Genomic DNA, 13293 nt, shown 5'->3' with positions numbered 1-13293 from the left:
GGGTTAGAGTTGATATCAAGCTGCTGGGGGGAGGGAGAGGCACACGAAGAGGGGGGCAGTGGGGGAGGGCTGTAGCAAGACCAGCGGGGGGGAGGTGGGGGCGACGGCCCAGGGGAAACGGACTCTGGACCGGGGGCGACAGGGCGCGCACACTGCGGTGCTCGGGGGTAGAAATGGTGAAGAGGCGGGTAGCAAGAGGAGGAAGAGGGGTAAGGGGGAGGGGGCCTCTCCTCTTCCGGGGAAGGGTAGGCATAACAGGAGTCCGACGCGTCATCTGAGCTGCAATGATACAAATTTTTATGATTTCACAGGGAATTGAATTGTTATAAGTCAGGGAGAGGCCAATATTGTCACGTTTTTGTAGTGGAATGAAAAGTGTTGTATGAAAAAAAATATGTGAACAAGTCCAGTGGGCCATTCTGTCATATTTGTGAGCACTCAATAACCACCGCAGTTCATGTAGGGTGAAGGAGAACAAGTGCTGGTTTTTGTATCTGGGAAGGGATTAGTCAACCAAAGTTGAACAGAGTCGCGTTAAGAGGGGGAGGGGAGAGGTCTAAGGAGAACGCAAATAAAAAATGTAAAAGAAAAGAGCCAATGAAAAACCTTCATTCAGGCCAGCATTCAAGTTTTGAAACTAGTAAACTGTTTGACAAATACAAGAAAAACTCTATTTGCAATCTTACATGAGCAGTGTTAATGAAACCTGTTCTGATGGATGGAAATGAAAAACATGTACATGCTACTTTTGAGATGAGGTACACATTTTCACAATTTTATGGGTAATGGATAAAAAAATGACTCTCTGGTACAACCTGGATATGAAACAAAACCAAGCACAAAAAGAACTTCAAGGGTTCTAGAAACTCTGAAGATCAGACTAAAGGACAACAACAACAACCAAAACAACATCACACGAGGTCACGAGGTCAAATCAAGTTTGAGAACACATGCAACAGGTGTGAGGGGCTTCGGTTCACAGAAAGATGAAGATGATACGTGGGAAAGAGAATTAGAAGACGTCGGGGTCAGTTTCAGGACGCGAGGAGTGTGGGAAATGGACAGCCTTACCTGGCACGGTCACTGCTAGCGGGAGGAGGGGTTGGGGAGGGGGACGCAGAGACCTCCCCCTGCTCAGGTATGAGAGCGTCTGAGGGCGGGAGGGGGGGCTGTACACCTAGGGGCGTGGAGGAGCTTTTACGCGCTGACGACGAGCCCCTGCGCGACACCCAAGAAGTGTCCATCACCCTGACCCCCATGCTGCAGTGGGACAGAGACGCACAGCCAATCAAAGACAGTGGTCAGGGGTCAGAGGTCAGCTCAGGGAGCCTTATCCTGGAGTCCTCACAATTGTCAGTACAGTCTTTACTGTACTATATGAAGTAGAAACACTAGGGAAAGGAAACCTTTGAAATAATGTGTCACAGTGAGGGTGTATGTATGGTTGGTCTCTGTGTGACAAACAACTATTTGAACCTGTTATTGTCGGTTGTACTTGTCAAGCAATCAGAGGAGTACATCTGACACCAGACATCGCAAAAAAAATGCATTTGAAGTAAACAAACCACACACAGTGTGAGAACATTGTTCACACGGGAACTTATTTGGCAGCACTGTCTGTCAGCAGCACTCTGTAAGGAGCATTGAACTATACGATTAGAAGTGTGTCAAGACGAGAGAATAATTGTGACTGGAATACTGACAGACAAATGATGACAGAGAGAGGCATTCTCTCCACAGGCAGTTCAGACAAGAGTGAACAGAGAGGAGATACAGGCAGGAGGAAGAGTAAGTACAGTACCTTTGAATTTTCCTAACGCTGCTTGGTAGGACAAAAACATCACAATAAAGGGTAAGGATCATGAGAAACTCCATTAACTGATTCACAGCAACACTAAATCAAAGCAACTGCGGGGGCAGTCGGTCAGGGGTTGGATCCAAGATGGAGAAGCAGCAGGTCGAGCCTTCAGGTTTGGATTGCAGAGGGTTGTGGGGGATGGAAGTCATGCTGAGAGTAATGAGGAGAGGGATTTGAGGGGTGAAGATGGTCCTTCCCAAAAGAGCTCCAAGCATGTCCTACCGGTGAGCCAATTATCACTTAGTTTAGAGCTAATTAGGGCAACATTTCCCCACGGACGTAAAAATACCCCAAAATAACACCAAAATATAGGAAGTAACTTGCAGCAGTGGTTAATGTACTCGTTTACTATAAAAAGAGCAAGTACAACTATGGAGAGCTAAAGGCTACGTAGTATTCAGATATTTTTTCAATCAATGACAATCGCACACACAAAGACACGGTCAAGGACATGGCATGACACATCACCCATAGTGCTTTGGAGAAAGGCCCCGAATGAATGAAGACCATAACAGAGGTATCAACCTGCCTTCATGGACTTGAATATGGACACAAAAGAAAAGGAATCAAAGCTGGGAATGCTACTTCCTCATTGGTGTCAGCTTGTACTAAGGAGCAGAATGCTCCTTGACCTGATCCTGCTCTATCTGAAGGGGTGGGTGTTTCTAAGGAGAGCAGAGCTCTATTGATTGGTCCCTATGCAGTCCTGGACATGTTTAATTAGCTGGGATTATTGTGTGGTCCCAGAGCTGAGGGGCTCAGACGGTCTGCTCTGCTGACAGGGACCGATAAGACAGAGAGGTCATTTGAAAAGAGAGAGTGAGAACATGATTGACTTGAAACTAATCCTCCACAGAGCACAAGAACTGCTTACAGCACCACTCATCACCACGGACCAACCTCTTTCTCTGAGCTCCCTGCTCTCTGACTGCCTATCTCTTACAGTGCACATCTCTCTCTCTATCTCACTAGTTATCTCTCTCTCTCTCACCTGAGATGAAGAAGAATTCTGTGATATTCTCTCCGCCATTCTCATACCCAGACAAAACTTTTTACTTAGCTCACTTAAAAAGACTATACAGCCTTGTATGATCTTATGAAGAAAAACTATTCACATAGAAAGATGACATTATGCCATTTCAATGGCACAGATCTGGGTTCAAATACATGCTTATTTAAGTAGAATCAACTACTTCTATTTGAAGTATTTAAGAGTATTTGTCATGGATCCCTCCGGAACTTTCATTACGCACACCTGGCCCCTATTCCCAGTGATTAGTAATTGTATAAGGGTGTCCTTGGTTTACCAGTGTCCTGTTGATTATTTTTACAATGTCCGTTTGGTGCGTGTGAGTACCTGTGCTGTGTGTTTTGGGCTTTCGTGCCCTTGTGGATTACGCAGATGATTACGGGTCTCGTCCTGTGCGTTAATCATTGTGTGCATGTGTATTTATTCGAGGTACTCCTCGCTCTTTTGTTTGGGTTTCTACCCTGTGTTTTTGTCACGTGTTTGTTTGGTCTTCGTCCCCGTGCCTTTACACGGCACGCCATAATTTGGGGCTTAATAAAAATAAAAAATACGCATTCCTGCGCCTGTCTCCCAAATCATTTATACCAGCGTGACAGTATTTTCAAAACAAATTCCTGTAAATATTATTTGAAACTATTTTCAAATACTTGCTTCCAAATACATGTCAAATATCCCTAGGACCAAACAGACCTGGGTTCAAATGCATGGGAGTACTTAAATATCTGTATTTGAAAAAAAACTTTTCTGTGTATTTGAGTATTTTCAAATACATAGCAATACTTTCTAAGTGAACTTCCAAATACATTTTCAAATATTCAACTACTTATCAAAATACTTATTTGAAATGTATGTGAAAATTATTGAAATACCTTAAATAGTATTTAAATCCAGATCTGCTATGCCATACATCTTCACAAAACACAAAAATACGTTGCTAGTCAACCATTACCCATTGCTCACGCAAATCCTTTATTCTGAACTGTGCTGTAATAACCAATAATATCAATAATAATATTTGATGTCCAATCCCACTGGGCACAGATGTCAATTCAATGTCTATTCCACGTTGGTTCAACGTAATTTAATTGAAATTAAGTGGACACAAGTTGATTCAACCAGTGTGTGCTCAGTGGTATGGTTCATGTTCCAGAAAATAGTTTTCAGCGAGGACAAGGAGGGAAGACAAGCAGTTAGGTAGTTGACTTCAGAGACAGAGAGGATTTGGGAGCGATGTGGAGGGTAAGATAGGGTAAGATATGGTAAGATAGGGTAAGATATGGGGCAACAAGAGTTGGATCTTCTTACCCATCCTTCTTATAGAACTCCAGCATCATATTATCGGTGGCCACACTGAGTGGACGTCGGCTCTGATCATTGTGCTTGCGATCTGAATGGTCCATATCTGGAGACGGCATCGAGCTGTAGTTGGCGTTGTGATTGGTGTGGACTGGGCTGCCATAGTTTCCTGTGACATTAAACTCAATCTCTGAGAGAGAGGAAGGAGATAGGTCAGGCGATTACTTTTGTGACAATTCACAGGTATCCTGTTATAAGAACTGACTCTTAAAGTTGTGAATAATGTCTCCTAAGGTCGGTGACTGGCTGTCATACTGTGTCTGTGAGAGCTGACGCTCGACTCCACTTGCTCCCTTGCAGAGGGCGATACAAGGATAATAAAGCAATGGTATTAACCCCTAATGGATGATCGAGGCGGTTGTGCCTGATAGAGGCTGAACAGACACTGTGTTTCCCTCACCTCCAGGGAAGAACCAGTCAGCGTGCTGGATGATGGGCTCAATGATGCCTACGATCTGCAGGGACACAGTGGTCATCATCTCTGTAATGTTCCTGGAGGGAGAGAGAGGAAGAGATATGAAGGAGATAGTTTAGTTTGATGGAGAGGGATATAACTGTACTGGAAATGATTAACTTGAACCTTGAGATATGAGTATTATTTAATTTGGACAGTTTTCTGCATTTTCATGATGTTCGAGAACTGACCATTAACATGACGATAAAAGTCAAGAGATATAAAGGTTAAAGATATATGGAAATGACTAAGGAGTATTTTTCTCTTTAAGTCGCAACCAATGACCAGGCATTGCTTTAAAAAGGTATGGTGTGGTAGAGAGAGGTTAAGTCCTACCCTTCCTGCGTTGTCCACAGCAGGTTGGGGCCCAAGACAATTGCAATATTCCCAGGGGTCATTTTATTTTCGTCCTGGTAGTCATCCAACTTGGCGAGGAATTTGATTAAATACCTGAAAGAAAACAAATAAACAGTGAACTAACTATACATTTATATTTTCAACTAACTATACATAGTCATTCATGTACTGTATACCGCATTGGCTGACAAATCTCTGAATCACAGAGATTGAGGTTTTCGTGCTCATCCTAAAATGAACAGATTTCTCAGACAGAACCCCAGGCAGCTCTTTTCAATTGGGCTATGATAAGGACAGCTTTGACAGGTGTTTCGCAAAAGAAGACAACCTAAAGATAAGCCTATTTGTGAGATTCAATGAAGACACTGACATGCACTGCAGTCTGTCAGCCTTTTGATTCTATTTCACCTTTCTTACACTCCCCCACTCCCACTTCTCCTTTTGATATAAAAAAATATTTAAAAAAACACCCAGTACTGGCTGCTTGAAAGCTATGATTCCTCGGTTAAATGCCTCTGCTGATGTGAAAAGAGCAGTGAGGGATAAAAACGGTGAAAGGTGATGGAAACTGAAATAATTGAATGGTCAGGCAAGTCCAGGAAAGACCAGAGTGAAATGGATGCGGGACAGAGGAGAGCGAAAGAGCGAAACAGAGATGGCGACTCACTTGAAGTTGTTGCCGTTGGCCAGGGGTAGTTTCTCGCAGGCTATGAGGAGGGCTTGGAGTCTCTTGTCTTGGTCTTGAATGCTGCCAGACGAACCACAAAATAACAACTCAGTGTAAAAGAGAAACTCCCTTTCCAATGATCTCATCCTTTTAAAGTGAATAAAAAAATGACCAGCATGGCGTACGAATCCAACACAATGAATAAACATCAACTAATTCCGGCATCATTATAAGCAGATACTGACTTGGAAGCTTGAATCCATTCGTCGTAAAGTTCAAAGGTCATCAGTGGCTCAGGGAGTTCCCGTAGGTAGGATTTCAAAGCACCTGATGAGACAAGAGGAGGGTGAGTGAGAGAAAGAGGGATAAAGCGAGAGGACTGGGAGGGTGTGTGCTGAAAATGAGAGGGAGAGATAAAATAAGAAAGTAAGAAGGATTATACAGCTACTGTTTAGGCCTAAAGACAGCGGTGCCAAAAGATGAAACGCATCAGAAAACACTGCCAGACACAGAAAGAAGGAGAAATAGGGGGAAGGAGAGAGTGTGTATCTCTACTGTAACTATTTCTCATGTGTTGTATGGGATGAATGAACCAGGACGTCCTAGTATCCCTCACATTTTGACGGTGCGGAGGAAACCACAACAGCTGTGCCACTCTTCTGTGTGTATATGTGTGTGCAGGCACACCTGTGTGTGTGTCTATTTGCACTACTAGATAATCACATTCAATGCAGAGCAGTTTGAATCCCTGCAGGGAGCATCTTTAATTAGCTGTGTTGACTTGATTCTGATGTGTTTGGACTGGGTGACGTGAATCCACCTTGACCCTACTCTAACCTCAGGAGAGGGTCGCAAATTAGCTTTCCTTTTGGTGCAGGCTCTGTGTATCAGCCTGTTTAACATGGAATCATTAGAAATAAACATGGAAGAGGATTCAGAGATAATTATTTTCCAAGGCTCACTCAGGTTTCTATTCACATGGTCGTATATTCAGATTCTGGCACAGCCAGGATCACAACAAGGCTGTGCATAAGACCTAAGTTGTTCGTAGGTTAACAGGGAGCCCTTGATAACCCAAACAGACTAGGGGAAGGTTTCCGTGACCATATCAGTTGGCATGGTAACAGATGCAGAGTGACAGGGAGAGGGGGGTTGGGGGGGGGGTTGCCAATTCACCTGCGATGGCGTGAGGGTCTACAGAATACTCCTGTACGTCCATCACCCCGCAGTCTAGAGACGCCTTGAGCTTCTTCAGTTTGGACGCAGACGGCGCTACTCTGAACAGGCCCTGGAATGGGACAGGAACACAGGAGGTTAGGCTAATCAGTACGTTGTCACTTGGTAACGGGAAAACATAGCGATAGGGTGGAATACACACCGACCTCTTCCTGCATGCCACACTCCAGCAGCATGGTGACACAGGCTTCGATAGGAAAGGCAATGTCCCGCCCGCTGAGGGCTAGGTGCTCCTCTAAGGGTTTCCCATAGCACGGCTTCTCCACCCAGGTCTCTGTCAACCCCAACACACACACACACAGCACCAAGGTTACACAGTCAGCAGGTTAATCAGGTTATTACTAAGGCATGACATTACCTCAAATACACTAGAGCCTCGGTGCAGCCCCTGTTGACTTTAACTTACTTGATATACGCCCTTGGTTCCTATAATGATGGATATGTCAAAAGGAAACGAATAGCATACAGTAGCTATGAATATCAGGGTTGGATTCAGTTCCATTTAAACTACAGCAATTCAGGGAGTTAATAGAAATTCCATTCATGAATTGAAACGTCTTCACTTCATAAAAAAAAAATTAAAATCAATGTATCTTCAGAACTGACTGAATTGAAATGGAATTGACCCCAACCCTGATGAATATAGAGAAGATGTGCACCAATGCTCCTACTGCAGGGTTGAAGTTGGAAAGAGATGGTATAATACTGTATGTGTGTAATAATGAGTGAGGGCTGGGTGGGCGCTGGGCGCTGGGCAGACAGACTCACCCTGGTGGGCTTTAATCTGAGGCAGAATATTCTGGAGGAGCTCTAACGACTTCCTGTGGTACTGTGCCTGCACCTCTATCAACTAGAGACAGAGAGAGATGGAGAGGGAGAGAGAGAGAGGGAGAGAGAGAGAGAGGGAGAGAGAGAGAGAGATGGAGAGGGAGAGGGAGGGAGAGGGAGAGAGAGGGAGAGAGCGAGAGAAAGAAAAAGAGAGGGAGAGAGATTAGTGTATGTTTAAGCTGTACCTCAATGAAGACATACAGTAGTGAGCGTGATTAGAGATTAGAGTACTTACTGCCTGAAAGTAGCTTGCATAGTCGATTTCTTTGGCCACAAAATTGTACATGTCTGCTGATAATTGATCCTGGAAAAATACAAAAGTTTAACTTCAGAAAACAAAGAGAGATTTCAGAGAAAACATCTTGAGGCAAGTGAGAAAGAGGACGTGAGCGAGAAAAAAGGAGATGTAGACTGACTCGACAGATCTCCATTCGATTGGCTGCCTCTTCCATCTCTTCCCTGAGGTGCTCGCCCTTGGCCCCTGGCTGCACGTTGCTGGACATACCCGATTTGGAGGACTGGTGGAACCTGATGGATGGAGGGAGAACCGGGGGGGAGGGGGGGGGGTTACACATCCTATGCAAACATATAGACACCCGCTGCGTCCCAAAACTTGTTGACTTCTGTGTCTGTCCATTCGTCCACCTGTCTCTGTCTGTCTGTCTGTCTGTCTGTCTGTCTGTCTGTCTGTCTGTCTGTCTGTCTGTCTGTCTGTCTGTCTGTCTGTCTGTCTGTCTGTCTGTCTGTCTGTCTGTCTGTCTGTCTGTCTGTCTGTCTGTCTGCCTTCCTCTCTCTCACTCTCTATCCTCCCCACTTGTCCATGGTAGGGGTGGAGAATGTAGCCATGCCTAGATCCTCACTGTACAGTACGGGCAATCCAACAATGACATTCACGTGAAACGCTGTAACGAGATCCCTTCACAGGGGGTTGAGTTTCTTCCTGTCTGGACACACAGCAAAATCACGCACCATTTTCACACACACAGAGACACCTTGAAACGCACACAGACAGACTCAGGCAGTGTCAGTGAGCAGCTCTTACCTTGTGCGTGCCGAATCCATGTCCAGAACCAGTTTTGCTAATTGTTTCCTTTGTTTCTGGATGTTGGGGATTTCCACCTGAGGGAAATCACATCACAATAAAACAAATACTCTTTACTCTGGTTTGTTCTGTAGTGTGAGAGATTGAACGGAGACAGACACTGCAATGTCAGAGGCGCTTTACTTGCCTGTTAAACTGATCATCATTTTATCAATTACAATAATTCTGTTCTCCAGCTTGTGCAATAGCTTTGCAAGGTGTGGTAAATTTGAGGTGGGGTACTCTCTCTGACCGTGGTAAAGATCATTGTTGCTCTGGTCTACTGTACCTCGGCTAGTTCGTACAGGGGTTCCACCACGTCTCTGTCAATGGTGAACTCAAACAGGATGAGCTCTTGAGCCATCTTCTCCTGTGTCTCGCCACACAGTTTTAGCATCTTCCTGCAACCGGCCAATGAGAGGCCAGAGAAAGCAGCGCATAGCCAATCAGAACTCAAACCAGAACAAGCCCTTGTGTCACTTCAAATCATTACCGTATGTGCTATCACAATAATGCATAAAAAGTGTCATATGCTATTGAAATGAGCTGATGGCTGATCGTTTACTCTGCTGTTGATCATGGATCATCCCTCTTTAATACATCCTGTGACAGATGTGGCAGATGATCAATCGGTAATTAAGGAGATTACTGTGTGTGTGCGTGAATTACTGTTTGTGTGTGAGTGTGCATGCGTGTCCTCACCCCAATAGTGAGTCGTCGCCCAACACTGCAGCTCCCTCCACCAGGCATTGCGCTAGCGTTGTAAGGGGCAGCTTTTTCTACACAGGAAATAGAACAGGATAACATGTAACACTCCCCTGGAAATGTATCATCTCAATGTCAGCATTACAAGAAGGAACAGGGAAAATACAGGCAGACTCACCGAGGGCGATCTGACAGACCTTTTCTCCACATCCACCCCCTGTTGGCCCTGCAGACAGGCAGTCAGCTTCTTGTGGGTGCTGTGGGACACCTGTTTAACCAGCTCCAGCCGCTTCTCCACCTGATGGACAGACCGAAGGACAGGGCTCACTGATTTGGGTATCTCTCTTCATACACACGGACACCCAAACACACACACACACACACACACACACACACACACACACACACACACACACACACACACACACACACACACACACACACACACACACACACACACAGATAATCTGAATGCAATAAGTGCATCCTGTAAATTTTCTCTTTAATAGTTAAGTGTTCCCTACACTCATCAGAAACCAATCCAGTGGAACCGATGTCGTCTCCATTGACGATTTCATTAATCTAAAGGTATTACACAGATATAGGATCTTAATTTGAGACAGTTTGCTACAGAAAGAGAATAATCCTGCAGCAACAGGAAACGTGAATTATAATGTGGATGATAATTAATGTACTGGATGATGTGGATGATGTGGATGATAATTAATTAAAGAGTTTATATATTTTTCGTAGGGGAACATCAAGTCTGAAATTTCTAAGTGGAAATCACAAACTTTTTAAACCTCAAATACACTACACATTTAAAATGTAAAATCCTGCAACAGGGTGATCAAATTAAGACCCTACATCTGTAGCCTGTAGTCTGGCTCTCTCAGTAAATCAGAGGGGAGGTTCAGCCTTTGTCTCTAATTAAAGAGGTTCCATTTTGGAGCTGATTAACTTTGCCTTCGGTAATTCGACACCCATTTCACACAAAACATACTCTGTTTTAGGGTTAGAGTTTCACATTCAGAAAAGAGGTATGTACAGTGCATCCTGAAAGTATTCGGACCCCTTCCCTTTTCCCACATTTTGTTACATTACAGCCTTATTCTAAAATGGATTAAATTAATTTGTTTCCTCATCAATCTACACACAATACCCCATAACGATAAAGTGAAAACATGTTTTTAAATATTTAAGAAAAAAACATATTTACATAAGTATTGAGACCATTTGCTATGAGACTCGAAATTGAGCTCAGGTGCATCCTGTTTCCATTGATCACCCTTGATATGTTTCTACAACTTGATTGGGGTCCACCTGTGGTAAATTAAATTGATTGGACATGATTTGGAAAGCCACACAGCTGTCTATATAAGGTCCCATAGCTGACAGTGCATGTCAGAGCAAAAAAAATCTTAGAGCTCCGAGACAGGATTGTGTCGAGGCACAGATCTGGAGAAGGGTACCAAAACATTTCTGCAGCATTGAAGGTCCCCAAAGAACACAGTGGCCTCCATAATTCTTAAATGGAAGAAGTTTGGAACCACCAAGACTTCCTAGAACTGGCCGCCCGGCCAAACTGAGTAATTGGGGGAGAAGGGCCTTGGTCAGGGAGGTGACCAAGAACACGATGGTCACACTGACAGAGCTCCAGTATTCCTCTGTGGAGATGGGAGAATATTCCAGAAGGACAACCATTTCTGCAGCACTCCACCAATCAGGCCTTTATGGTAGAGCGGCCAGACAGAAGACACTCCTCAGTAAAAGGCACATGACAGCCCGCTTGGAGTTTGCCAAAAGGCGCCTAAAGGACTCTCAGACCATAAGAAACAAGATTATCTGGTCTGATGAAACCAAGATTGAACTCTTTGGCCTGAATGCCAAGCGTCACGTCTGGAGTAAAACCTGGCACCATCTCTACGGTGAAGCATGGTGGTGGTAGCATCATGCTGTGGGGATGTTTTTCAGCGGCAGGAACTGGGAGACTAGTCAGGATCGAGGGAAAGATAAACGGAGTAAAGTACAGAGAGATCCTTGATGAAAACCTGCTCCAGAGCGCTCAGAACCTCAGACTGGGGGTGAAGGTTCACCTTCCAACAGGACAACGACCCTAAGCACACAGCCAAGACAACGCAGGAGTGGCTTCGGGACAAGTTTCTGAATGTCCTTGAGTGGCCCAGCCAGAGCCCGGACTTGAACCCGATTGAACATCTCTGGAGAGACCTGAAAATAGCTGTGCAGTGACGCTCCCCATCCAACCTGACAGAGCTTGAGAGGATCTGCAGAGAAGAATTGGAGAAACTCCCCAAATACAGGTGTGCCAAGCTTGTAGTGTCATACCCAAGAAGACTCAAGGTTGTAATCACTGCCAAAGGTGCTTCAACATAGTACTGAGTAAAGGATCTGAATACTTATGTAAATGTAATATTTCAGTTTTTTAATACATTTGCAAAACTTTCTAAAAACCTGTTTTTGCTTTGTCATTGTGGGGTATTGTGTGTAGATTGATGAGTAAAAAATTGATTTACCCGATTTTAGAATAAGGCTGCAATGTAACAACATGTGGAAAAAGTCAAGGGGTCTGAAGACTTTCCGAAAGCACTGTATATATACTTGCAGTTCACAGACACATAGCAAACAGGCATATTCTGTAGGCCTATATTAAGCCATTATAAGCACACACACACACATGCACGCACACACACACACAAATACACACTAACAAAACTTCCTTTTGACTCTTACCTGTAGCAGGTCTTCACTTAATACTTCAGTTTTTTCAGCTCTGCAATGAAGAAGAAGAGAAAGGCGATTAGGGTGGAGTGGGGAATTAAGGGATGCATTATCTAACAAGTTACCGTGGGAATGGGAAATGTATGCACATACTGCTGAATCAACGTTATTACATCACAGAGTGCATTTTCATGCGGATGACTCATTTCCCCGATGATGCCTTGGGCTAACCATGTAAAAGGAATGTTTACTTTACTGTTCTCAGAGTGCTGAGAGAGAGAGAGAGAGAGAGAGAGAGAGAGAGAGAGAGAGAGAGAGAGAGAGAGAGAGAGAGAGAGAGAGAGAGAGATGATACTATCATATTAGAGAGACATATTTCCCTCAGATTACACAGATCCACAAAGAATTTGAAAACAAATCCAATTTTGATAAACTCCCATATCTACTGGGAGAAATTCCACAGTGTGCCATCACAGCAGCAAGATTTGTGACCTGTTGCCACAAGAAAAGGGCAACCAGTGAAGAACAAACACCATTGTAAATACAACCCATATTTATGCTTATTTATTTTAACTTGTGTGCTTTAACCATTTGTACATTGTTACAACACTGTATATATATAATATAACATTTGTAATGTCTTTATTGTTTTGAAACTTCTGTATGTGTAATGTTTACTGTTAATTTGTATTGTTTATTTCACTTTTGTATAATATCTACCTCACTTGCTTTGGCAATGTTAACACATGTTTCCCATGCCAATAAAGCCCCTTGAATTGAATTGAATTGAATTGAATTGAATTGAGAGAGAGAGAGAGAGAGAGAGAGAGAGAGAGAGAGAGAGAGAGAGAGAGAGAGAGAGAGAGAGAGAGAGAGAGAGAGAGAGAGAGAGAGACAGAGACAGAGAGAGAGAGAGAGAGAGAGAGAGAGAGAGAGAGAGAGACAGAGAGAGACAGAGAGACAGAGACAGAGACAGAGACAG

The 13293-nt window shown here is 44.0% G+C and overlaps 1 protein-coding gene across 1 annotated transcript in view; it reads right to left on the bottom strand.

Annotated features, from left to right (window-relative positions):
- Window positions 1–13293, bottom strand: part of LOC120045376 (rho GTPase-activating protein 44-like) — a 29942-nt gene that overhangs the window by 5487 nt on the left and 11162 nt on the right. The window contains exons 3-19 of the mRNA XM_038990250.1: window positions 12324–12363; window positions 9751–9870; window positions 9570–9646; window positions 9157–9268; window positions 8829–8905; window positions 8203–8314; window positions 8022–8090; window positions 7727–7808; window positions 7105–7232; window positions 6899–7010; window positions 5968–6049; window positions 5723–5803; window positions 5035–5148; window positions 4645–4736; window positions 4194–4374; window positions 1802–1819; window positions 1072–1260 (exon numbers count right to left, since the gene is read on the bottom strand). Of these exons, the coding sequence (XP_038846178.1) occupies window positions 1072–1260; window positions 1802–1819; window positions 4194–4374; window positions 4645–4736; window positions 5035–5148; window positions 5723–5803; window positions 5968–6049; window positions 6899–7010; window positions 7105–7232; window positions 7727–7808; window positions 8022–8090; window positions 8203–8314; window positions 8829–8905; window positions 9157–9268; window positions 9570–9646; window positions 9751–9870; window positions 12324–12363 (1686 nt within the window). The remainder of the gene's footprint in view (window positions 1–1071; window positions 1261–1801; window positions 1820–4193; window positions 4375–4644; window positions 4737–5034; window positions 5149–5722; window positions 5804–5967; window positions 6050–6898; window positions 7011–7104; window positions 7233–7726; window positions 7809–8021; window positions 8091–8202; window positions 8315–8828; window positions 8906–9156; window positions 9269–9569; window positions 9647–9750; window positions 9871–12323; window positions 12364–13293) is intronic.

Source organism: Salvelinus namaycush, chromosome 4 (genome assembly GCF_016432855.1).
Source record: "Salvelinus namaycush isolate Seneca chromosome 4, SaNama_1.0, whole genome shotgun sequence".
Classification (NCBI taxonomy): Eukaryota; Metazoa; Chordata; class Actinopteri; order Salmoniformes; family Salmonidae; genus Salvelinus; species Salvelinus namaycush.
This window is presented reverse-complemented; position numbering and strand designations above follow the sequence as displayed.